The 27,918-nt window shown below is 41.7% G+C and overlaps 2 protein-coding genes across 2 annotated transcripts in view; one reads left to right on the top strand and one right to left on the bottom strand.

Moving 5' to 3' along the window:
- The first annotated feature begins 206 nt into the window (after positions 1–206).
- On the top strand, positions 207–26,388 carry LOC111594628. The gene is made up of 4 exons (XM_023308019.2): positions 207–273; positions 868–1,489; positions 19,044–20,706; positions 23,928–26,388. The coding sequence occupies exons 3-4, from the start codon at positions 19,804–19,806 to the stop codon at positions 26,328–26,330; spliced, it is 3,306 nt and encodes a 1,101-aa protein (XP_023163787.2). The 5' UTR covers positions 207–273; positions 868–1,489; positions 19,044–19,803; the 3' UTR covers positions 26,331–26,388.
- The window catches only part of LOC111594627 (protein timeless homolog), a 51,306-nt gene continuing 45,421 nt past the window's right edge, over positions 22,034–27,918 (bottom strand). The window contains exon 12 of the mRNA XM_030224912.1: positions 22,034–22,090. Coding sequence (XP_030080772.1) covers positions 22,077–22,090 — 14 coding nt within the window. The 3' untranslated portion in view covers positions 22,034–22,076. The remainder of the gene's footprint in view (positions 22,091–27,918) is intronic.

The following is a 27,918-nucleotide window of genomic DNA, read 5'->3' as shown; positions in this document are numbered from 1 at the left end:
CCAGAGAAAGCGCCAAGTAGACAAGCACCCAGAGAGAGAGAGAGAGAGATAGGCAGAGAGAGAGAGAGGGAGAAAGAGAGGCAGGCAAGCAGTCTCTCTATCCGGCGCAGACGCACAATCGTATTCGAAATTCGAAATTGCGACTCACAGGACTCGTGTCTGCTTAAAAGCAAGCGCTGGCCGCATGCTAAGCTCAGTCTAGTGCTGTATCCGTGAGCGGAAAGGACACGCGTGCAGTGCCTGCATAGAGTTGAAAAAAGTGACTAAACTAAAGTAAGGCTCACCGCTTAAATGGCCTAAAGCCAACTACGAGTGGCCAAAAAAAAAAAAAAAAAAACAAAAAAAAATATACAAAAAATTAGAAACAAAGAAAAACGTAAATAGATAACTCAGAGCAAATGTTAGCCACATGCTAAATGCTGTGCGTGTGTGTGTGTGCGTGTGTGTGTGCTTTGTTATGATGCTCGAGCTTGTGGCGCTTGTTGTTGCGTGTGGCAGGCAGCTGTAGACGTCAAACTTTCTGGCAGACATCAGGGCGTCAAGGAAGCTGTGTGACTTTTGTTGTTATTGCCCGCACAGGATGTGCCAGCAGCTGAAGGACTCAGCTGGAGATGTTTTCGTTTAGTCATTCATAAATTTATATAGCATACTTCTGTGCGCTGCTAGTTTTATTTCCTTTTTTTTATCTGCTCTCAAGCACACAACACACAAGTGCTTCCTGCTCATACAGAGACACAAGCGCATAAAAAACTTTAATAAAATAAATATATTCAGGTTGCAGTCTGAACTAAAAGTTTCTACAATAAATTTCCATCAAGTTAGATCAACTGATTTACAATTTTTATTTATATTCAATTTTATTTAAAGCTTTACAAATGTATCCAGCAGAAAGCCACGAAAAAAACTTTTAGTAAAGATAAATCTATGACTTTGCTCTGCTTAAATTTAACATTCAATTTAAGTGCAAGCTGCATTTGATTATAGTGCTTCAACTGTGAAAACAAACCAAAAAGCAAAGTAAATTAAAAGCAAAAGAAAACAAACAAAAACAAGGAAAAACCAAAGCAAACCAAAACAAACCAAAGCACAACAAAAACGAGAAGCGAACAGCGAGAAGCGAACAGCGAAAAACGAAATTTAAACGTCTGTATATTAATCAGTGGCTGCTTCCCCGTGGACAGCCGCAGCTTTGAGCTTCAGACTTCAAGCTTCAAGCTGCCAGCTGGACAGCAGGTCCTGCATTACCACAGCAGGACAACTTATCACCAAGGATTTACAAACGCCGAGCGCAAAGCCGCTTAGAGGCGAGGGACGCAGCGTCGCATGCCCCAAGGAAAACGCTAATCAACGGCCGCAGCAACCAGACGCCAAACTCAGCTACTGCCACTGGCCACGCCCCCTACTGCTGTAGCAGCCACAGCAGCAGCAGCGGCAAGAAGAAGCAGCCCAAACATCGCCTCATTTGGCCACTGCGGATTATGTTAATTAGGTAATTTTTGCTTTGATTGCGCGTACCTTGAATTCGTGACACCGACACACACACACACACACACCTCTGCCACACAGACACGCACACCCTATCACACTTCTGCCAACCCCCGCTTGGGGCTTGTCCACGTCGCTTACATATTTATGAAATTTTCATGTAAATCTCGCTAATTCATGCACATTTCCCTGCTGCTCGTCCTGCTTCCCTTGCGGCGTCTCCTGTCGCTGTTTTTGTTTTACTTTTTTATGTCTTAATTGCAACATAATTTATCTTTTTTTGTGTCAGTTTGCATTGTTCAACCAAATTATTTGCACAAAGAATTGAAAACAAACGCCAGACGAAAAAAAAAGGAAAAACATAATTAAAACGCGTTGCAAAACTTTATGCGTAAATTAGAAAAGTTCTCAAGTGATTTTTTATTTAAAATTATATTTTCATATTTGTCTTTGCTCACTTCCCAATGTCTTTTTTACCTGACTTTCAAATAATTATATAGAATTTTTATTTGAAACAGAGGAATGTGTGTCTCTTTAAATAAGCTAGGAAATCTGCTCGAGAAATCAAATTTCAAAGTTAGATTAAAAGAAGAAATAAGAGGAGGAAAAATAAAGAAGATAGAAGAGAGGGCAAAAAAGATAGAAAATAGAAGATAAAAGATGGTGGCTAGAGGACTAATTAAAAAAGATTGAAAATAGATCATAGAAGATGAAAGATAGAAGATGAATGATGAAATATAGAAGATAAAATATTGAAGTTAGAAGATAGAAGACAATAGATAGAAGATAGAAGATAGAAGATAGAAGATAGAAGATGGAAGCTGGAAGATAGAAGATAGAAGATAGAAGATAGAAGATAGAAGATGGAAGCTGGAAGATAGAAGATAGAAGATAGAAGATGGAAGATAGAAGATGGAAGATAGAAGATGGAAGCTGGAAGATGGAAGATGGAAGAAGGAAGATAGAAAAAGGAAGATGGAAGATGGAAGATGGAAGAAGGAAGATAGAAAAAGGAAGATGGAAGATGGAAGATGGAAGATGGAAGATGGAAGATGGAAGATGGAAGATGGAAGATGGAAGATGGAAGATGGAAGATGAAAGATGAAAGATGGAAGATAGAAGATGGAAGATGACAGATGGAAGATGGAAGATGGAAGATGAAAGATGGAAGACAGAAAAGAGCATATAAAAAATAAAGATAAAAAATAGAAGACAAAAAATTGACAAAAAATTGATATGAACGATTTATAAAAGAAATGTCAAACAAATAAATAACAGTAGATGTAAGATAAATCAAGTTTCAAGCTCAAACCCTATCAAGCCTCCATCACGTCTCAATCATATATTACACAAGTCATAGTGAAACTCTCTTACTCTAACATAATAAATTTTCTTTATATATCAAAATTTCAGCTTATTTCAGTTTAAACAGTCTAAAATGAAAACTATTTATTTTATTTAATTAACGCCATTTGAAATAATAACATTATGCAATTTTCATTGAAAGATATGAAGTGCACTGAACGAGTTTATTTAGAGAAATCAAAAGGCCACAGGCAATCAAATGCGCAATTTGATTAATTAAGCAACTATAAATACCAAACACAGGGACAGAGCAAGGGCCACAAAGGCAGGCAGCTGCAGAGCTGCAAGGGCAGCCTAAACTAAACTTGCATAATTTTAGAGAAATAACAACAAAAGCCAAACATTTTGTCTGCTTTTGTGGGCAGTGAAAACTTTTGCTTGCCGATAATTGAATTATAAAATTATTTGACTCAATTGTGAATTACGAGGGTCAATTCACAAATGTGAAGCCAACTCGCACTCGAGCAGCTGGCTTAAGTAAATTGTAACAAAACATTATTCAGATCTAAGCCCTGCAAACGCAGTTGTCTCTAACTCTAACAATTGGATTTTGGAAACTCTGTGAGCAGACTTAAGGCAAAGTCTCTGCTTTGAATACGAGTCGAAAATGCAGCCTGTTTATTGGGCAGAAGTTGAAGGCAGGGTGGTTAGCTTAAAGTAGATATTATATAATATCGATAAATATCGATCATTTCAACAATTATTATGGACTTTATTCTATTATTTGAAAATATAAATATATAAATTTATTTGAAAATCTAGGCTTCTCTTTTGAAGCTTTTAACTAAAGAAGCGACAAAGATTGTAAGCAATGCTTTAGGTTATCGATAAATGTACAAATTATCGATAGGTTAAGGTACACTACTATACTATATGTTTTATTGTCTAAAAATTGCATAAAACTTTTTATACTTTTTATATCAACTTTTTAGTAGTACCCAGAATATATTTTTGATGATTTATCGATACAAGTTAATAATTTATCGAAAATCTTCCATCAGCTGAAACTAATTCACCTGCCTCAACTATTAACAACTATCAACACTAACATTATGCATAAAATAGAGTACTTAAAACTCGCTGTGGCATGGAAGCAAAATGAAAATTAAATTCCAATCGGATTTGGCTCTACTGGAGCCATAGATACAGTCTGCATAGTTTGGGTTCAGCAAAAATCTTTTAAAAAAACTTTTTGTGCAGCTGCTGCAGCCGAGAAACAAACGAAGCGAATTAGTTTTGAGTTGCTGCTGCTGTTGCTGTGCTGTGCCTCAGCCAGACGGGCTGTCGTTCAGTTTATGATTTTCAATTTAATTTTATTGATTTTGGAATTGTTTGTGCGATGCGATATAAAATTCATGTGCACACAACACAAGCAAATGAAGAATGCAAAGCTGCTTTATGATAAAAAGCACAAACATGAAAATATGAAAATCAAATGAAATGAAACGACGAATATCCTCTGGGCATATTATTTATGTATGACAGCAGAGCGTAGAGTGCCAAGGAGACTGGGATAGCAAATAAAGCAATATTCATTTGTGTCTCATGTGGGGGCAGGGGCGGGCAGCGGGACGCACTCGAAAAGTTATAAAGTCCAAGCGTTTGAGCCAATTAAGGTAGTCACAATGTCTAATTAGATGGCGGCAAAAGTGCCGCTTGATGGGCAGATAACGCACACTTACACACACACTCCCCGACACACACACCCCGACATTAAGGTTGTCTTCCAGATGAACTCAATTAAACATGCCCGGGCGTTGGCCAAGTGCCTCTTAAGAAGCAGCCAAAGCCAAAGCGACCGCAACACGGCGTATGAGTAATGCGGCAAAGCACACACGCACACACAGACTGGCACGCACACAAGCCCCCAGCCCAAACACAAAGCCAAGCAACAGTCCCCACTTGAGCAACATTGTTTACGCTTAGAGCGAGCTGGGCCACGACTCCTGCTCCTGTTCCTACTCCTGCAATCCGTAAGCATCGAGTTATATGTACATAACAATCAAAATCGTTAGCTGTTACCCGCTTTGGGGGTAGACCAGCAGAGCGGGCAGGGGCGCGGCAGCTAGTTGAGCAAATGTACAGCCAGTCGTAAGGTAGCATATAATCAAATATTTTTATACAGTTTTTTTTTGCGTGGTAAGCTCAAAGCTCAGGGGAAGCCAGAGCTGGCAACCACAGCAAGACGGAGTGCGTGGTACAATTTGCATATTTATGAAGAAGCAGCTCGCAACTGCAAGACGCTTTAAGCTGCCTCAAATTGAAAAACGCGTTCGCTGAGCAAAAGATACAAATGCAAATGGGGCTGCGGAGTTGTCGGCCCAGTTGCAAAAGGAGCTACAATAATCTGCGCTGATTTACGATTTACAGGCGCGAAATAGACACAGACGTCGAGCTGGCAGCGTAGGCCGTTTAAGCAGACAATTTGCGTACGCAATTTGCAGTTCATGGGCGGCACACGCCTCTGCCCATAACAACTTTGCAACAAAATAGCGAGCAGCACAAGAAGAATGAACAAATAAAACACAGATTTTGATCTCCAGTTTGCCGAATCGCAGTTCAAATACCAAAATGGAAATGCCGCTGCAGAACAATTGTGTGCGCCGTGAAATATGCACAGCCAGCAAACAGCAACAGCAACATGCCACATTCGAGGCGTCCATAAAGCTCAAATGGACCAATTCATAACAAAATGGCGTTCAAGTTTTTTGCAATAACTGAAACACAAAATAAAATTTGCTTTGTTTGCAATGTATTTAGTTGAGCCGAATATTTCGCTCAGCCAGTTTTATTTGAAATTTTCTTTCCTTTTACATGTTTTCACTCAACGAAAATGTAAAATTACTTTTGGAAAATGCACTCAGCATGCAGCAAAAACAAATTGTGGCTCTATTTGCAAGCATCGTTATTCATAAGAGTGCACAGAGAGAAATAGTCGACGACTCTTTGTTTATATTGTAAATATTTATTTCAGATTTTTCTTTGTACAAGTTTTAAATGTTGTTTATTGTGTTTTGCAGTGAGTTGAAGTTGGGATTACGTATTTTCTAGTACTTCACTTTGATTGTAGCTATAAAAGAAAACAAGAATTTATTTTTGGAGAGTTCGAACGAAGCAGAAATAAACAACTTTCAGACTACATTTCGAGTAGGGCAACAATTTGCTGTAAGAGCTGAAGAACTTGCATGTTTCTCGCAGTGTATTTAAAATATAGCACAATTACCAAAAGCAACTGAAGTGCCATATTTAGTTGCCTAAAATAAAAGGAAGACCAAACAGAACACTAAGAACGGTTAGCTAAAGCTCAAGCAGACTCACTCTCTCTCCCTCACCCTCTCTCGCTCTCTCGCTCTCTCTCTCACTCGTTCTCTATGTGCGTTGCTTAGGTATAATGCAAATGGCTTGCCATAAAAGCAAGCAGAACGCACGCTGGCAAATCTCACGTTAATGCCTAATCCCTGACATTAAAGTGTTGCGCCAACAAAGTGATTTGTTGTAGACAAAGCGACCGCGCACTATGGAGCTGCCATGCCACACACACACACAGAGACAGACACACAGTCGGATAGACAGAGATACGGCACAATGGGGCACAACGAGGCATTGCAAATAATCTTTGCAGTAAATACGCAACAACAAAGCAGCGGCAGCTAAACAACAACAAAAAAATGGCATAGAATGTGTCTGGGGATCATTATTTGCGCAAGTGGGAAACAAAACGTAGGCAAAAAGCTAGCCCAACCCCAGCCAAATGTCGCACATGACTGCGACGAATGGGTGTGCTTGTGTGTGCGTGCGTGTGTGTGCGTGCGTGTGTGCGCGTGCCAGCGTGTATTTGAATGTGTAATTTAAGCATTAGAGCTGCGAAAAAACCTGAACTCAGAGAAGCAGCAAGAAGTAACAGCAGCAGCAGGAAACCGAAGCCGACACAAGCTAACGCACACACATTGAAGAGAAAATTGAATAAATTATGCGTGTCATCACATGCCGCCAACTGAAGCGTAGGGGCGGCTGTGACTGCGACTGCGGCTGCTGCTGTGGCTGTGGCTGGAGCAAAGACAAGTTCTTGCCACCGCCCGTCTAGCTCGGCAATTTGTGCTGCAAAGCAGACAGCAACAGCGACAGCGACAGCAGCAACAAAAAGCAGAACATGCAACACGACATTTAATTAAGCATTTTGTATTCATCGGAAATGTCATAAAAATGTAGAAACAGCCGCGTTACGAGCTTGTGTGGCGCTACAGGCAAAGCAGACAATACACACACACACACATGCACACATATGTGCACTTGTTTGTGTGTGTGTGTGTCTGCGCGCTTTATGTTCCACTTAATTGTGCAGAAGAATCAACTGCAATGCAGCAAATGCACAATTGACAAAACCGCATTAGAAACTAACGCGCTAAATGTTCATTTTAAATACGAATTGAAGCGTTTCCAGTTAATATTTTATTTTGAATTTTACAGTGCATCGGCAACAGTTGGCCAAAAAGCAAAGGCAAACGTCACTACTTAATTGGCTTTGTGTTAAAACAAAACTTTTAAGTTAGATATGAATTTTTTAGGCTTTTATTGTTGACTAGATAGAATTATATTTAATATATATTTATTTGTATAATTTTAATGACATTTAATTTATATATATATATTCAAGACATATATATTTTCCTATTTTTAATTATATTAAATATATTTTAAATATAATTTTTATAAATGTATATTATGCATTGATGAATTAAATGGAAACGAATTTGAGTAGAAACACAAAACGAGCAGAGCCACTAAAGTTTGTCTATCAAATTTCACTAATTATATTATTTACGTTTTATAAAAGTCTGCAAAATAATTGAAACTGACTGAAAAAGCGTTAAAATAAATTAATTGTGCAAATAATATGCCTCGAGAATATCGCATAAAATCTGAATAAAAATATACTGCGAAGAGTTTTAGTTTGCTCAATTAAAAAATTTGAAATTTAATGCAATAAATTAATTTGAAATGAATTTGGCATCAGCATTACTACTTTGATATTCTATTCTACATTTCAAATTAATTTCTTGAATTAAATATAAAATTTGTGAATGGAGATAACAAAAAATCTTCGCAGCTTCTCAAACACCTTTTGCCATTTGCCTTTAAATTTCAAGCAGAAACTATTCAGCTTTTGCAGTTGGCATTGCCACAGAACAAGATTTAAATCTGATATGAAGCACAGTCGAAAAACGAAATCAAATATTATATTACCAGCGAGCTGAAAGTTGGTTTAAAGCGAAATTCGAAACTCAAACTTTTGGCAAGGCAGCAGAAAAAAAAATATCAATTTAAATGAGAAACTATTCGATTTCGCTGTGCGGTCAAGAGTCTTCAATGGAGCTGCCGCCACGAGGCGAACAGTTTTTGGCCAACATTCTCTATCATAAAACATAAATTGATAATTTATTTATATAGCCTGAAACGTTGCGGTTCAGTCTGTGGCTGTTGCTGTCGCAACCTAAACGTAAAGTCACGTAGCTCCGTCGAGCGACCCCTCAGGAGAGAAATAGTGAAAATATGCAAAGCAAGGCCAGGCCAGAGACAGGACTGGGTTGGTGCGGGTCGCTGCGTGGGCGTCTCTGACGTATCCCATTTCAAGGTTCAAATGCAAAAGGCGAAATGCAAAAAAAAAAAATATATATATATATTTTATATATATATAAAATAGCTAACCAAATGCCAATATCCTTGAAAGTGGCAAACAATAAGGGCTCCAGCGACGCATAGCACTAAACAAAGTTTTTGGTTGCACAAACACATACACATATACACACACACACACACACACACACACACACACGCACTCACACATACCCAGTTTTAGATATACGACTATTTGTTTGCTTGCGTAGCTAGCCTTGAAAATATTTACCTGGCACTCAGCGTTGCGTTGCGTTGCGTTGCGTATACGCATAGTTAACCTGCCATCATGAAGGCGACACCTACAGGGCACCTATGAGACAGCATAGGAGTGGGAGTGTGTTCTCTAGGTGTTAGTTTGCAGCTAACCAGCCAGCACTTTGCCATCGATTTTTTTCTTTTTCTGCTTGCAGCTCCGCTTTGATGCTGTTTATGTTTATGTTCTCGACTTTCTGCTTTCAGTACTTCAGACACACACACACACGCACATACACGTCCCACGCACTTGGCAAGGTACCAGTGGCATCGTCATTGGGTATTCAGCGTAGCATTAAGGTCAGGATATCTGGGATTTATAAGTTTTGTCAGCAGTTTTCGCTTTCGCATCCTTTTCGCTGCTTATTTATGCAGGTCAAAGGGCGCCACTGGGCAGCGTTTTGCACTTTGCCACATCATAACCGGCAGCTGTTCGAGCCGAGCCACTTATTATTTATGCATCGAAATTAAATGCCAAAAAAGTCTGCAAGCCAAAGCGAATTTAATACATCAACATTTGCAGCTCGAAATATTCGGCAATTTTTGTTTATTCTTTGCGCGAAGCTCGCTTAAATTGCTTAACAGCTAGAGACAGGGCGAGGCGCGTGTGGGACGCGGTGGGGGTAAAAAGTTATATGCCACGCCCACACAGAATGGCGCACGCCTGCTTGCACTTTCGACACTTTTGCGCCTCACGGCCAAACGGTTATGGCTTATAATGAAAGCCGAGCACGAAAAAATAAGGGAAAACCAAGCCAAAGTCGAGAGTGGGAGGTGTGCGTGGCGGGTGCTGTGTGGCAGCTGCGTGGGCGAGCGGCACAACAAATTAAAAACTTGGACGCAAGGCAAAATGTTTTCCCATTAAAATATGAAAAATTGCGCAATAAGTTTGCCTTGGCCCAAAGCATTTAAAAAATATGCAAAACAGCCAAAGAACTATTTCCTTGCTGAAGCCAAAATTATGAATTATATTTGAAGTATTTTATAGAAAAAACACAGAAAGGAACAAATTTCTATTTAGAAAATGAATGAAAGAAAGCTTTCTATTTAAGCCAGCTGCTTTTCATTTCATTTTAAATGAAATTTAAAGACAAAGCTTCAATTGCAGCCAAAGTATGTAGGTGAGCTGGAATTTATATTCAACAAACAGACTACATTTCTAGTGCTGCTCAGGTGAAAGGTGAGCGCTGAAGAACAGCAGGTTTTTAATATGCTGGACTAAAGAATGAAACTGAAAGAATTCAGTCTCTGTGACATCAAGAGACGTTTACTCGCAGAGCATAGCTTTGAAAGCTATATGAATTACATCTGTTTAAGAACGAAAGTGGACATTCAACACGTTTGAGGTGCGTGACATAGAAGCTAGAGTATTAAAGATAAGTTATATAAAAATTTTAATTAAAGGCATCGATCCTCGGAGCGACAATTGATTCATAAATATGACTGCAGCATAGATCGCAGTGTCTAACTCAACTGAGTGCAGCATAGATCGCTGCAGTTTACTCAAAGCTCAAAGATAGCTCTTCTCATTCAACACTTAACTTAGATATAGCTACCTACATATTATTTATATATATTCACTCAACAGGCTAGCTACTTGCTCCACAAACTCTCACTTTACCTTTCTTGCCTTCATCTCCACAAGTCATCAACAGAGAGCATCTTAGTAATTGCTCAAACATAGGCTATCTTTGGCTTCAGATTTGCATTCAACAAGCTGAATCCATGCAGATTACTCAAATGTGAATTTCTTTGCCTATAATGGACTCTGCTCTACATTCATATGCACCTTCAGACTGAAATTCTTGCTATCTAAAGACCCAATCTGCGCATACAAATAATGCTTTACCTATTTAAATTATATCTGCAAAAAAACTGCAAGCTTGAAACTTAACTGAACTGACTCGCAATCGAAAGCAGCTACTGCAAAGAGGCAGAGCTGAGAGTTGAGCTCAACCAAAGTCACTCAAAAACATTCAAATTATTTTTTAAATATTTTATATTTACTATGAAACCGCACAAATATTTGTGCTCATTGAAGCCCAAAGCCGAGCTCACGAGCTAAAACTTAAGTGAGCTTTGTGTGCGCATAACTGATCTTAAATCACAAGCGACGCTTCAGCTCGAGACACGTCCAGTCCACTCATAACGAGCTAGAGTTGTGCTGTATTTGGGGCTAATTGCTGAGGCAATCATTGGCAGAGAGCGCACAAAAAGGCAGAAATTACCGACATATATTATGGAGCTAATGCTTAAGGCGAACGAACCCTTGCCTCGCCTTGCCTTGCCGCTAACTTTGCGTGTTGAACTTGTGATTTCCGCCACATTAATTTCAATTTCAACATAAAAAGACGCCCGAAAGGAGCGAATCAGCACGGCCCAGGTTGGAGCATGGGGCATGGCCAGTTGAGGACACGGCGCATTTGGTAAATGCCTTAATGGCCTAATTTTTGTTTTCAGGCCCGAAGACAGCGCCGGCAGCACAGCAAAAGAGAAGCACAAAAAATACGACAGTTATGCGTGTAATATTTTTTTTACTTGCGCGGGGCGAATGGAAATTATCATTGAAGATGGGGAGCAGAAACGGGAGCTGGCGCTGGCAATTTTAAGGGTTCAACGGCGGCGCTTGTGGGCCATGAAATGATGTCGTAAATATTTAAAGTTTGTTGTCTGCCGGAAGGCAAGGCCTGCCAGCCTGCCTCTGGGGGCCCCCTTCAAGCATCTTTCTCTCCCACTCTATTGCCTTTACAATAATTTGATACTTGAAAAATGGAGCATAATGTGCGTTAATGTTAATGGCGCGTATTACTGACAAGTGCCTGTCTGATAAATGTTTGCAGAGCAATTGAAAGCTGAAACAGATGCGCTAATTTTGAGCCCAGAGTAAGCGGACGTTGCCTGGAGTTGGTACAGTTGATTCAGTGCAATCATAACTTGGCTCGTCATATCGATAACAAAACTTGTTAGCACTGCCATCACTTGACAACTGTGTGTGCTTGGGGAACGGAACCAGCTGCCTCACAGCTATCAAAATTAAAAGGGACCAAATGACAAAAGTTAGCCAAAGCAAATGGAACAACAATGGAGCAGAGCCGAATAAAACAAAAGGCAACAACAATAGAAATATAACAAAAACAAAGCGCAGCCAACGTTGACAACCAGCATCAAAATAACAAGCCAAATGTGCAGTGCGGCGGGTGGCTGGGTGGTTGGGTGGTTGGGTGGTTCAAGTGCTGCTACTATGTGGGGCTGCAGGTACTATAAACACAAAAATCAAGTGATGCCCTATAGACAGTGGGCGTAGAGCATGATTAGTTCTAGTTAATGAATCAGAATTTTAAGAGCAGGCTTGAAGCTGGTAAGAGATAAAGTCAAACATTCAAATTCAGCTAAAATCAAACTCATTTGTGTCGACTGTTAAAAGAACTTAATATTCAGAGTCTCTTAAGTCTTGGGAGAGAAACTGAGAGTCTTGAGAGAAAGTTGACAGAAAACTTGCCCAGTTCTCGCTTAACATGCCCAGTATGTCAATATTTTACAGGGTATACCAAATCATAGGACCTTGGTCTTATTTTGTTAAAGCGTTTTGATTGTTTTGTGGTGCAAGGCATGGCAACGCAAGGAACAAAGGCGCAAAGCAACAGAGCAGCCAAGTCGACGACACAAAAACACACAGCAAACACACACACACACATACATACACACACGTAAAGTCACCCACTCACATGTAGAGCACTCTCGGTGTGTGTGCTAAAATATTTTTTCACGTTTTGGGCAGCGCTTGCCATGTGAAACCACTTGAAGAGCAATCCGAGTTATTGATTTTGCACTAGCCACAGATTTTTCATCATTTTTTTTACGTGTTTTGTCCAAGTCGAGGTAGTAGCCAGCAGTTGGCTTAAAGCAAGTGGCGCACAGCTTTAACTGCCACGCACTGGTGGCTGCTATAGCTGAGTGCTAACCTGCTCAGCGCTTACACTGACATCTCTGAGGCTGACAATTTGGAGCACATAATGCTAGTTGTTCAGCCGTTTGTCAAATGTTTGCGGATGCGTTAGTGTGCGTGTGCGTGTGTGTGTACCTAATCTGGCAATCAGCTTGGTCAGAATGCCAGAATGGCCATCAGCCGCAATATCTGAAGCAGACACGTATCACAGATTTAATGGCCGGGCACAGGCAATTTGGCAAATTATTAGAAAATCATTGTGCCACTTTATGTGGCAGGCTGGAAAATATGACAGTGTGACACCAGTTGAGCAGCAGTCGCTCGCGGCAAGTGTCAGGGGTCAAGCTGTCAAAATCATTAGGCCAAAATGCAATTTGTGCTGTCGGCCGAGAGCTTAGCGAAATTTGCGCACTGTGAGCCAGCAGCAGAGCCGAATGCCGATTATTGTTCAGTGCATGGGCTGATGACAAACAACAACAATAATAGATGCCGCATTATTGAAAAACTTTTTCAATTTCATAAAAAGCTATGTCAACCCAGCAAGGGGTTAAAACTGCGAATAAAACAATAAAACTTAATGTTACCCCATTCGAGCCAAGAGACCAAAAAAAAAAAGCAGACAAACAGTCAACAATTTTTTATTAAAATGTCTTCTTTTTCTGTTTGTGTGTCAAGTGCTCAAGCGAAGCAAAAAAGAACGCTGCGAGCTAACAAAATTGGGCTACCAAAATGAAGCCAAAGACGAAACCAACTGGAAAACATCGAAAGAAAAAATAGTCAAAGAGGAAATCAGAAAGGGGAAAGAATCAAGAAAGTAGAAAAATCTATGACTTCACGAAGTTTTAATACTCTAGTGGGCATAGGAGATTCTGTTAAAGAGACTCTGTGAAAGAGATTCAGTTAATAAGCTTATATTAAAGAGATTATGTTAAAGAGATTCTGCTAAAAAGATTTGTTAAAAAGACTGCTTTAAAGAGATCGTGTTAAAAAGATTCTGTTAAAGACATTCTATTAAAGATATTCTGTTAAATAGATTATGTTAATGAGATTCTGCTAAAGAGACTCTATGAAGGAGATTATGTTAACGAGATTATGTTGAAGATATTCAGTTAAAGAGATTATGTTGAAGAGATTATGTTAAAGAGATTATGTTAAAAAGACTCTTTTAAAGATATTCTGTTAAAAAGATCCTGTTAAAGAGTATCTTTTAAAGAGATTCTGTAAGAGATTCCGGCAGATTCTGTTAGACGAAACCAAATTGTAGTTTGAGTAAAATTTGGAATTAAATTTAGAGCATAATGTGCAACATAATCTTCCAATCAAAGGCTTCGTTCACATTTCATCTCAAATATTAGTATCTTCTCTAGCAGAGTATAAGGAACCCTAAATCTAAGTTTCCAGAGCCTCGAGCGATTTTTTACTACACAATTTAACAAATAAAAAGGCTCAACAACAGCAACAAAAAGTAGCACAAAAACAGAAAAACAAAAATAAAATCAAACATGAAAATCTACACACAAATAAAACAATAAAATCCCCACAACACACACACACACGCACACCACACACACACACGCACACCACACACACACACGCACACCACACACACACATAGAGTACGAGAGCCCAAGAAGCTGCACAAGTTTATTACAAATTTTACTTATGTGTTTTAGCTTGGGCTTGCCCCAGCGAAGTGTGGGTTTGGTGGTTGGCTGGCAGCGCGTTTAGCCACAGGGCATTAATAAAGACAACAACTGGGCGACGGCGAACGAGGGCGACCTCAAGTTGCCAGCATATAAGTCATAAGCAAAAGTTCCCAAAAACGTTTTCTTCTTAGTTCTTTGGCAAATTGGCGCAACTTGTGAAATATGTGAATTAAGCCAAAGTCATTTTTCATCGTAAAGGCAGATATATATCACATTATTATTATTATCATCAAAAAGTATTTTTAATGGCAGCTTTGGGGCGCAAATAATTAAAGCTTAAGCTTTTATTACCTGCTGAAAGATGGAGATTTGGCAGTTTAACTTTAATAAAGTTTAACTTTATTTATTTATTTATTCTTGCTTTGGGACATGATATATAAATTAGTGGGAAAACAGCTTAATGAATTCAACCTTTGTTGCATTCCTTAAAACCTGAATCGATTTAAGTTCTTCCACAAAAGCAGAATAACTGCCATTTTTTAGTCTCTGTTTCAGTATCTTTTGAGTTTAAAATTCCACCCACACCCACACACACCCGCATATGTGTCGCCGTCCAATTGACAATCATTTCGCAAAAAAAAGTTTAATTTAAAAACTTTTATGCGCACTGCAACGAAAAAAATAGCGCCCATTGATGGCTGTGCGAAAGAGGCGAAAATCGTAAAGGCTGGCTGGCAAATTGTTTGCAAAGTGTTGGACGCTTTGCTTAAAGATTTCACTGGCAGTTTAAGAGCCACGAGCTCAACTGAAAGTGACAAACTCGCACGTCCTGCCAATGTTGACATTGACACAGATGCAGTCAGCTGCAGGCGGCAAGTGGCAAGCGGCAGGACGAAGGCTACAGTCGCACAGCTGCAGCTACAGCTGCAGTATTTCCAATGAAGTTGCCAGCATTGAATGCATGTCACAGGCAACGGGCGGCAGACAGCATAAAACTTTCACAAAGCGGAAGTTTATTAAAACAGCAGCTCAGGGAAGAAGAAAACTGTAGAAGTGCAAAAAAGAGGCAAGCTCATGCATGACAAATAAGCTGGCTATAGAGATAGACTGATAGACGCAAAGATACTGGGTAGTTGGCTACAAAGTAGCTTGCAATGCAAATGGAATTGTCGAGCTTATAGAATATAGAATATAGAATATAGAATATAGAATATAGAATATAGAATATAGAATATAGAATATATAATATATAATATATAATATATAATATATAATATATAATATATAATATATAATATATAATATATAATATATAATATATAATATATAATATATAATATATAATATATAATATATAATATATAATATAGAATATATAAAATATAATATAGAATATAGAATATAGAATATAGAATATAGAATATAGAATATATAGACAATGACAGCTCGCATGGCAGAGCGGGCAGAGAGCATATTTTATTTTTAATTCTGTCATAACTCAAATTAAATTATATAAATGATGCTCCTTTAAAAGTGTGTAAAGTGCTTATATACCAAATTTCATATACCAAGCTGCCATAGATCCTGAGTTCAATGAGGTCAGCTAAGACTAAACTATGTGAACTGGCAAGCAAATAGATAGAAACTACAAGACAAGTCTAGTGAAGTCTATATTCTATTATTTAACTTAACATCACCTACAAGATACCCTCTATACACATAGTAATATTAGGGTATTCGAATGCGAATTACTATGAATGCAAAGGTGGTCACACTGTAAGTAAACTAACTGAGTAAAAATCCAGCAGTCACTGCATTTTTACATGAAATGCAAATACATACAATGCACACACACACACACACATACACACGCTTTAAGCAGATACGAAACACTCCATTATGTATGGACCAGACGGGGGCAAAGATACAATTTTGTATTTTGTTGTGCAATTGAGCGAGCAACTGAAGCAGGAAACTGTGTGGAAAAGTGTAGCAAGTAGACAGCCAGGAGGCACTCAATGAGCAATGCATTGGGCGACAGCGTTGTCCTTGCCGTCAAATGCCATTTGCATTCTGCTGCACAAGCTGGGCCAACTGATAAAGCCGTGTTGCAGCCACGTACGACGCATGCTGGGACTTGCAGCTCGGCTGGGACTCGGCTAAATTCCTATAAAATAAATCGTTGACGTATGGCAGCTGCATGCTGCCAGCAGAATCCAATTTCAGTGTCCTGGATTTTTATTAAAGCAACAATTTATAATATATACTTGAACAGAGAGAAAGAGAAGCAGCTAAAAGGAGTGAGAGAGAGGGGAAGTCTTATCTAATCCAAAAGCTGCTTTGGTATGCCGGTTCTAGTCCACTTCCATGGCACAAAGGGCTGCACTTTAAATGTGCTGCATCAGCCATTTGTTTGCCTTTTGTGCTGTGCATTTGATTAACTGGCTGAAAGCTAAGGCAGGCAAGGCCAAATGCGAGTAGCTCAGCGCATAAATATTCGTATTTTTGGGGCGCTCGCTAATGCTCAATCATAAAACACAGACAAGGCGAATGAATAATATATAATAAACGTATATATGGCATAGCAATTCGCAAATTATTTTCAAGCTGGCATTAAATAAACTGACAAATGCAGGAAACATCCACAAAAAAAAAGAGAGTAGAAGAAGAAATATAAATAAAAACCAAAAAACAAGCAGCGTCCCCTGACTGTTGATTCCAGCGGGGGTTCGACTGGGGTCGGAGGGGTAGGGCAAGGGCCAGGCAGACAGACAGACAACTGTCGTTGGCCATGTTGTTTTAGCTGCTGCTGATATTGCTGTTACATATTTGTTCTTGGCTTGCTTCATTTTTTTTAAATCGAATCTCGTGTCAACTGAGTTGTGTACATCATCTATCTGTCTGTCTGACTGCCTGTCTGGCGTTAAGAGCAGGCTGTCTGTCGCTAAACTTATGGCCTATATTCTGCTGTTGCGTAAGCAAACGACAAGTGAAATGAAATGCCAGCGCCTTGATAACATTTGTCAATAAGCTTCATGCGACCCAGCGATGCCTATAAATTTCTGTACACACTTATGCGAGGGTGTACAAATGTGTGTGTGTGGGCTGTAATACAAATAACAACATTTATGGACTTGGCAATTCTACAGAAATAACATATGCACAGTCGTATAGACAAGCAATACTATTCAAATGCCTAACTAGTTAATATCCTGTAGGTAATTTTGTAGGCAAAGGTAAGGCATTGACACTGCTTAAGCAATTCTACATCTATAGAGAAGTCCTTAACAAGTAGGAATACATAGATCCATTGAGTGAATCACAAATGGAATATGTTTAGATATTATATATACGATGAAGTAACAGCTAAAGATAGCTAAACTGCTAAACTAACATATATATATTTATAAATATATATAGCTATCTCTATCAGTCCGATACCTCATCTACATAGTCTCTGATGCCCTACACTCCCATCTGTTAGCAATTTGTAAATTAAGAACTTCATGTTTGAGCGACAATTCGCATATTACAGCCCAAACTGCCATTGGGAAACGCAGTGAATTGGCAATTTTGACTTTAAGTAGACATTGACAAATTAATTTTTGGGCAGAAAAAAGAAGGGATCTAGGCATACAATTTGGGCGCATCATTACGGCGACAAGGAGTAAATCAAATTTGCGTCGTTTTGGGCCCGCTGGGCTTGTCTGTTGACAGTTGCTGGTTATGCAGTGGCTTTCCGGTCGCTTGTCTGCAACGGAAATGAAATGACCCAGTTAAATGATTTATAGCACACATCTACACACGCACACACGCACACTAAAATACATATGCTGGCTTGTGTACCAAGGCTTGGTGGCATGCGGCTGACACGCGGTCAGAAAAGGTGCCTCATGTGGCAAAGGCGCACGCCGCTGCAACCCCGCCACGCACCCAGCCCAAATTATGGCTGCCTGTTAAGCGTGTTGAAATTATAATTTCATTAGCTGCAATCAACATAAAAATAACACTTAAGCCAAAGTGCCAAAGCGCTTTCAAGTCGTAAAGCTCGAGCACAAATTAAAAAGAAACAGGGACGAAAAACAAAAAGGTACGAAAAAAGCAAAGAAGAGCGCAAAAGCTACTTGGCAGCTAACGACGATAAAATACCCTTTTATTGTGAAGGCAGAGGAGAAGAGAAGAGACGAAAAAAGAGAAGAGAGATGAGTGATGATAGATGAGAGATCAGAGATGAGAGATCAGGGATGAGAGATCAAAGATCGGATATGAGAGATAAGAGGACAGAAAAGAGAAGAGAAGAGTAGAGTATAAAGGAAAAGAGAAGATAAAAGAAGAGAACAGACAGACAGACAGACATAAGCCAGCTTACCTGTATCAATTATATATACTTATATTCGATGTATCTCAAGGTCTATCTCCTAGTGTAACACGTTCCACAAAATATTTGAAATACTCTTCTCAGGTATGCACAAAACAAACAAATGTAAAATCAGGTGCAGACACAAAGCGAATGCTCAGCAAATTATAAAGAAGTTTGCCTTTTTACCTCCGTTTTTTGTTTGTCCTTTTGCACTTTGCATACGAGAAGCAGCAGCAGCAGCAGCAACAAAAGCAACAATGACAATTGCAATAACAAACGTAATTACAATTTTTTGTTGTTTGTTTCATTACAGATTTTAAGCACGCGATGATGCCAGGGGAACAATTGACGTTGTAATGCGACAACAGACAACTGCAACAACAACAACAACAACAACAACAACAACAAGCGACGAATGGCAAAGGCAACGGCAGGCGAAGCGATGCGCGATTTTTAATTGACATTTGTTGAAGTTAAGCAGCGTTTTGTGCAGCAATTAGCCAAAAGGACAAAGCCAGGTGAAACATAAAAATGTAAGAAAGAAAGGGGAGAGCGCGAAACAATTGAAAAACTGATGGCCAAGCTGCTATTTAATTAAAAATTCTGCATATTTAGCAGTCAGCGCTGAAAAGTAGGCAACGCTTTCTCTCTGCCTACCTCTCTCTCTGTCTCTCGCTGTCGCCCCAAAGCAATGGCCGCCGCGCCGCACCGGAAGTCCATGCGTACGGCAAAGCTGTCAAACCGTTGACAGTTGTCACATGGTCCAGCACGTGACGAAAACGAAAGACAAAAAGCCAAGCAATAGGCGCCCTTTGGTACGTGAGTGCATGAATGAAATGAATAAATAAATGGCAGGCAAATGAATGAAACGTCCAAAACGTTGGCCATATTCGACAAATTTCAGACGCGGCGCTAAACGTTCGCACGTACAGCGCATAAATTTCAAGTGAAATTAAAGGCCAACCCTCACACACACACACACACACACACACCAGGAAAACGAGTCTTAAACGAAAAATAGTGCCAAATAAACGAGGCAGCCCCACAGCCACGCCCACGTCCACGCCGTAAATATGCTGCTCGGCCTGAGTTTCATTTGGGCCCTGCTGCTGTGCAGCGCTCAGGCTTTATCCTTGACGAACGTCGCTGCCGAGCAGGAGGAGCGCAAGCTGGCGCTGGCGCAGCATCTCAGCTTTCTAGGCGTGCGCCGCATGCTGCGCGATGAGCACGCACCGGCTCATTATAAGGCCGAGCTGCGCTACCAGCACAAGCGCGAGACGCAGCCGCGCGAGAAACGCGAAGCGGCAGCTGCCTCGCTGCTGAATCTGACGCGCCAGGGTCTGAGCGTCTATGACAGCCAACAGAACTATCAGGGCCAGTTCGAGCTGGTGAATCGCCTCGATCTCAGTCACAATCGGCTGAGCAGCCTGCAGCTGCAGAACTTTACGCAGCTGCAGCAGCTGCACGCGTGCAACAATACGCTGACCGTGCTGCCAGCTGTGAGCGGCACGCTGATCACACTGGATCTCTCCGGGAACCAGCTGAGCCAGCTCTCGGGCAGCTTCTTCGAGCAGCGCATGCCACAGCTGAAGCAGCTTAATCTGGCGCACAATCGGCTGGGCGGCGCCATAGCTCGCCAGGCCTTCTACAATCTGATTGGTCTGGAAACGCTGCTGCTTAGCTGGAACAACATAACGGACATCGACTATGAAACCTTCTTGGCGCTGCCCAATCTGCAGCACTTGGATCTGTCGCACAATCAGCTCAGCGGCTCAGCCATACGCGCTCTGCAGGGCATACCCGATCTGGTTAGCCTATCGATTGCCTACAATCCGCAGGTGGGCGCTGCCATGCAGGAGTTCGTCGCCTCGTGGAGCCTCAAGGAGCTGGATGCCAGTGGCACGGGCCTGTGCCAGGTGCCCGCCGCCCTGGCCCAATCGGTGCGCACGCTCAAGCTGTCGCACAACTGGCTACAGGTAAGCAACGTGTGAGCATAATCAATAAATTAGCGTAACCATCAGTGCGCAGTCAGGCGCAGCCTCCTTTCATTTTTTTTGTTTTTTTCTTCCCTCTGTGCACGCAATGAACCGCAATTTTGACGCTTTTGTCGGCAATTAACGGCACATTCGCAGCAGCCAACACACGCACACAGCTTTTCTTTACCCGCGCCTGAGCTGCCCCCGTGCTGCCATTAATTAGCATCTGTTTTGCGGTCTGTGTCGACTCAGCTCGCCTCGGCGCTTGAGTGGGCCTTTTGCTCGACTCCGATTACCCACGCACGAGCTTCCCACCCGGGCATATGATTTACACTTTGTTATTTTTAAATTTACGCCGCCATTTTGTTGTTGCCGCTCGACTCGCACTTCCGGCTCCGGCAATGAGCTCATTGGCCCGACCCCAGCTCTAAAATTCCTCAGTAAAAAGGAAATTTTCCACATAAATATTATTGATTAGACTGCGCTCTGCTGCCACAGTGGAAGCGGAAGCATTTGGCCATATTTTATGTTGTAATTGATATGTCAGCCATATCTTGAAGACAACTGATAAGCAGCGACGCATGGGCACCTTGGCAGCAATTCTATGAAGTAATTTATAATTTTTATGCCTGCCACTCAATCGCTTTTAAAAGGGGAACTTTATTGTTGTGTATGCAAATTATTTCATATAAAAGTTAACATAAGTCTCAATCCCTAATTTCCCCGCTTAAACTCAGTTTAAGGCAAAATGTTTAAAAAGCTTTTCAAGACTTCTTCCAATTGAGCCTGGCATAAGCCCATTAAAATTGTTAACTTTATTCAAGCTGTTCTTCACTGCATTGCGCTGCCTTTTAGACAGCTCTTAGTCGGGCACTTAGTCAGTGCTAGAGCATAATTAAAATCACAATGCGGCCACACAATGAAAGCGCTAAGTGCACTTCACACTTTCCACAAATGCCAAGCCAAACAATGCGAAATATAATAAATTAAATAGCTTCGCCGTGTCCCAAGACTGACAGCCGGACAGACCAGTTAAGCTGGCGATTAGCGCTTACAATGACTGGACAAAAGGGACAGCATTCAGCTGGCAGCTGGCTTCAGTTGAGGGTTGCATGGGTGAACTTGTAAATTGCAACTGGAATAGAGCATAATAAAATATACAAAAATATACTTGTTAATATATATAATAAATATTTATTATATTTATTATTATATAAATTTATTATATATATATTATATAAATAAATATATATTTTTCTAATATAAATTGTGGCACATATAGAAAAAATGTGCATAGATTTTGTGTTAGGCAATCTCAGTTTATACTGGTGGCTTCAAGAAGTATCTAGTCTGTAGAGATTGAGCTGATCCTACACAAAGAGATCTGCAATATGTTGAATATGATATATGATGACAGATGCCTAAATAATTATAAATGTTATTTACATTGAACTATAATGCTCAATAGCACAAACAGTAAGAAGTAACAATGTTGCAGTCGGTTGCATAATACTCATTCACACTCTAAGAGTTGGCAGCTTCAAAACGTTGGCAGTTATGATTCTCATTTAGAATGCTAGTTCTAGGACTGTAGACTATATAGTTTTTTTTAAACAAATATCCACTGTGTACATTTGATCTTAGATATATTTTTTCTTAGATATATCAACTATATTTTTTTGATTGTCAATGCGAGTCTAGCTTCCAAATTTCAAGTCTCTAGCACTTTAAGCTATAGACTCTCCAACCTAGCAGATATAGTATTTGCTGATTTGTCACGTCCCTAACAATTGACACTTTATAAGACGAACTTAACTACGAGTCCATATATCAAGTTTTAAGTGTCTAGCTTCTATATCAGCAAAATGGTTTTGCGCTCAAGCGGACAGACAGAAGGAAGCACAGACGACGAGGAAACAGACAGCAAGGCGCACATTGCACAAAGCCAATATACTCTGTCACTGCATGAATGAGTAAATTAACAATTTTATACTACAAAATTGCACACAATGCAAAAAGTAGAGAGTCTGCGAGCTCAGCTCAGTCTAGCTGCTTCGTTCTGAACTATTTACGTAGCAATAATTAGCCAGTGAGGCGAACAGTTAAGCGACACGCAGCTAGGGTATGAAAATATCAGGGTAAACTGATTTATGGCAAAAACAACTAAATTCTGGCTGCTTTTGCATTAGAGGCACAAAGGACTCAGGTCTCAGCCGTTTAGGGGCTTCGTTCGGGTATTAACTAAGCTTTAACAGGCTCGAGTACATATAGAAAAACAAATGCGGCTTATAAATTGCTGTTGCTGCTGCTGTTGTCGATTATGGCAAATGCCATAAAAGGTGCAAAAATGCCATTCGTAAGCTTTGCTGGGCAGAGACGCAGCAAAACAAAAAAATACTTAAGCAGACAAAAGGCGCACGCTCGACGCTGGGCATTAATAAAATAAGGATAATTGGCATAAGCATAATCACGTTTAAGCCAACAGCCAACGAGCAGCTGAGGCGCTCTAAGACAGCAGACAGCCCAACTAGTTGCAATTGCTTTGTGCTCGCTCTCTCGCACACTCTCCCTCTCTCTGTCTGTCTTGTGTTGCCAGGCAGCAGGCATTTTAATTTGTCTGCCATTGCCTGCTCCTGCTTCTGCTGCGCTGCTGCTGCCTTTTATCGCCAGTCAACACGCAGCCTTTTCATGGCAAATTATGGCGTTTAGAGACGACGTCTTCCACAGCCATAGCTTCCGCCCGTCTGTGGCAACTGCGCCCGTAGGGCATCGACAGCAGCAGCAGCAGCAGCAACAGCAGCAGCGGCTGTTTGGTTGGGCTGGCTTCGTGCCTGTCGCTTGTTTCATTTAATGAGTCGCGTCTATGTTTACTTTTTGGCCCCAGACGAGGCACAGCTCGGGGCTAAGGCAACGCCAGCCAGCTACCAAAAAGGGGCAAAATGCCATCCGACCAGCCTTTGAAGTAATTATAACGGCTGATTCAAGTTAATTTTTAAACAATGTCAGCAAGTCACTCGCTTCTCGCACTAATCAAATTACCCAGACTCAACTAAAAGTTTGTTAAAGCTTAGCCTCGCACAGATTTATACCTCTTTCTGTGCCCCGTTGAGGGCACCTAGCGCTTAGCTTAGCATGTGGAGTTAGCTGTAAATACTATATACCCTCTACCGTTATCTGATCAGTCAAATATTAAATATTTCTTTCATCTACCGCATTTGCAGTCAATTAACTGCGGTGATTTGGACAGCTATCCGCTGTTGCAGTACCTGGATCTGTCGTACTCACACGTGGCCCAGCTGGAGGACGATGCCTTGGGACGTCTGGAGCTGCTCGAGCTGCTGTTCCTCGATCACAACAGCCTGATGCGTGTGCCGAACAGTTTGCCCACCTCGCTGGAGCATCTCTTTCTGCAGCACAACAGCATCATGGAGCTGCAGCCGCAGGCATTCGTTGGCCTCAAGAACCTTAAGACTTTGGATCTGTCCGGCAATCGCTTGATGTTCTTGCCGGCACTGCCCTTGCCCCAGCTGCTCACACTCAATCTGCAGTCATCGGGCATTGAGTCGGTCAGTCAGTCGATTGTGCACACGCTGCCGCAGCTGCGCGATCTGCTGCTGGAGGACAATCCGGTCAGATGCAGTGATTTGCTGGGCATTGCCGAGTGGGCCAGTCCCTGTCGCAGTGTCGATTTGGGACGAACGTTGGGCCGCATCGATCTGAAGCGGCGCTACGTGCAGTTGGGCAACTTTTACGACAGCTTCAGCCCAACGTGCGGGGGCGTGGCAAATGAACTGGACACAGCAGATGAAGAAGCTGTGCAGCAGGCCAAATCAATGCCGCCCACTTGCGGCATAACAGCGACAACAGCAGCAACAACAGCAACAACAATGCCAGCAACCATGCCAAAAGTACAAAAGTCAAAGGCAGCAGCAGCAACGCAGACAAATGCAATGCAATCAAGCGGCAACAACATTGCGCTGCTAACCACAAAAACTTTAGGGCCAGCTGAAACGACTTCGTTAGCTCAACTGCAGCGCCAACAAATGCCTGGCATGCCAACAGAAATAATAACAACAACAGCAGCAGCAACAGCAACAACAATTGCAACAGCCGCAGCCGTTGGCGTGCCAAGTTTGCAGCACGCTGCCAAACGCACAAGCATTTTGGCAAGCAGCTCACCGACGCCGCCAGCAACAACAACAACAATAACCACAGCGCCGACCAGACTGGCCAAGCCAACAAACATTAGCAATGTTGCTGCGGTCGCAGCAACACAGCTCGATGTGCCACAAACAATTTTGGCGCTTATAAGCTCTGATGTTGCAAGCAAACAAAAACTGGCCAAGAGTGTATTAAAACAGACAGCAACAACCGAATCGACAGCAGCAACAACAGTTGCTGCTGAGATGCCAAGCGACACTGCCGGTCAGGAGCCACAGCCGATACATAAACATGCCACGCTGCAGCTGCATATTAAAGATCGCCATCTAATTGGTACGCCGCTGTTGATGCACAAGGGCGACAACCTGCTGATAGATGCGGAGCAATTGCTGCTGCCCGGAACGGCAACTGTGGCGGATGCGGAAACATTGGCTGCCAGCCAGCGCCAGGAAGCGACTGATAAGCGACAAGCGGAAGCAATAAAGGGCGACACAAAGGCGTCGGCCCGAGCAGACCCAGAGCACGCGAAGCTGAAGAAGAAGCCCTCGCTGAGCATTAAGAAGATGACCTACAGCACCAAGCATGCAGCAGCAACAATAAAGACGACAGCAGCAGCAACTGAAACAACAGCAACAGTCACGCAGAGCACACGGCCACAGCATCAGCATCAGCACAGCAGCGTAAACACGCCAAATGAATTTAAGCAGGAGCTGAGCACATTTGCCCAGCTGAAGGCCTTTGTGGAGCTCAAGACGGAAGCCTCCAAGTCCGCCCAGCTGCTGGCCACGCGTCTCAGCCCGCAGCAGACCCTAAATGGCAGCCATCCCGGCCTTATGCTGCTGCTCGCCTGCATCCTGGTGATTGTGTTGCTCGCCGGCCTGGCGCATGTTTATCGCTGCGAGCTGCCCTGGCAGCGTGGCCCGCGCGCCGGACACCAGCGACCGCATCATCAGCGTCAGCTGAACGAGAACGACGATGTGCACAGCTTTCTGCATTATCAGGGCTCCGGTCAAGCGGATCCGGCACGTTTGGGCGCCTGGCATCACAGCACCAGGCGCGAGGCGCCCTACAGCTCGCCGCTGCACAATCTGCAGGCGCGTGAGCTGCAGCGCGAACAGCAGAAGCTGCAGTTCTACAGCGCTTCGCTGGCGGACAGCTCCATTGGCAGCGGCAGCGGCAGTGGCTGCTCCTCCGGCAGCAGTCGCAGCAGCCTGCATTCCCCCAGCAACGAGGATAGCTACTACATAGAGATGGCGCCCAGCAGTCCCATGACTGCCGCCAGCGACATGTCCCATCTGCCCATGGAGCTGCTGGGCAGCAGCAACAGCAACAGCAGCGGCGCACACACAGACCCAGCTGCTGCCACACACCTGGGCAATGGCTTGACGCCCACGGCGTCGACGCTGCGCTCGATGAGCAGCAAGCTGATGGCGCCCAGCACACGACGGCTGGGCATCTGGTGACAAACCGTTTTTGGACAGCGACAATACGCAACACTCCAGTGAATCAAGGGCAAATAAACACAAAACAAATATATAAATATATATATATCTATATATATAGAAATCATTCTGCATAGTTTTAAGCCAGCAGCCCACATCGAACGGGCCAAACTGAGTCGCAAACCAAAAAGGGCAGCAGCACGGAAAAAGATTTATATATATCTATATATATGAGTATATATATAGTGATATATATATTTATGTTCGCATAGTCTCGTTTGATTTATGGCTCATCGTGGCCGCACACGTGGCAGGCATCTTAGTGTCTAGGTTAGCAGTAACAATTTGTCATAAAGTTTCGTTACGTATACGCCGCGTGTAGCGGCCAGCAGCCAAATAGCCAAGAGCAGCCAAATAGCCACCGCCAGCAACATTTTATGGGCCATCAGGCAATACCCACACCCACACCGACACCCACGCCCACACCTCACCCCCAGCCCCCAATTTGATGTCCATCTTGTGGTTGTATTTGGGTCAGTTTACAGCAGGGCTAAAGCCCTGCGTCGAGTATCTGTGTGCGTGTGTGTTGGTCAGTTAACTTTATATGTGTGCATAAGTGGCTGTCCGTTGGCCAAGATTAAGTGCTTAGATAGTCATGCATATAAAAATGAAATATATCGATAAAGTATTAAATAACAATTTAGTTTATGGCCAAAAGTCAGTGAAAGGCTCCAGCATAACAGGCTCCGTCAGACGAAAGAAAGTCTCAATTTGTTGCTGCTGTTAATTGTGAGCGTATGTCCAGATCAGGCGTCAATTTCCATAATGTAACAAAAGATATATTTATGTGCTTCAGATATAAGATACTGAGGAGTTTGGCATAATTCAATATCTTGGGAAGGAAGAAATTCTCTTACAACTTTCGTTTCGTATTTTTGTATCTTAAAGATACTTTTGCATACTTTTGAACTACTAATTTGTAGCACAAGATATTTTTAAGTATTGGCATACTTTAATATTATCTCAAAGGCAAAGATAACTACATTAAGAATTGATTTATCTCATAGATACTTCTCTTCGCCTTGAGATACTTTTTGAGTTTCACCTACTTTAACTCTCTAAAGTTACATTTTCATTCCAGCTTTAAGAGATTTAAGCTAAGAGTTATTTAATTGACTTTGAGATACTTTTCTATAACTTCAGATATTTCCATGCAATTTGTATCTTTTCATATTTCTCTACAAGTTGGCATATTAACGTTTCATATAATAGTATATTTTCCTCAATTTAAATTCACTTAAATTCTGCTTTTATATAAGAAATACAATTATTTCTTAAAGTACGCAGCTTAAGCTGACGCAGCTCTTGACTTTTATGCTTCGAAATTCCTTCGTGCTCTATATTGGCACTTGAGAAATACTAACTAAAGCTGTGACTAGTGGAGCATTCGGGCTAAGTAATTACAAAATGTCCGCAATCAAAGTGGAAGGGGAAAGTGTGAAACGCATTTAGCTTTCACTTGAAATAAAACTCTTGATAGATTTTCGTCTTCAGGCAGCGCTCTTTGCTAATGGACTTTAAAAGTCAACTGCTTCAGTGGATCCTTAAC

Source organism: Drosophila hydei, unplaced genomic scaffold (genome assembly GCF_003285905.1).
Source record: "Drosophila hydei strain 15085-1641.00,03,60 unplaced genomic scaffold, DhydRS2 tig00008119-arrow-pilon, whole genome shotgun sequence".
Lineage (NCBI taxonomy): Eukaryota > Metazoa > Arthropoda > Insecta > Diptera > Drosophilidae > Drosophila > Drosophila hydei.
This window is presented reverse-complemented; position numbering and strand designations above follow the sequence as displayed.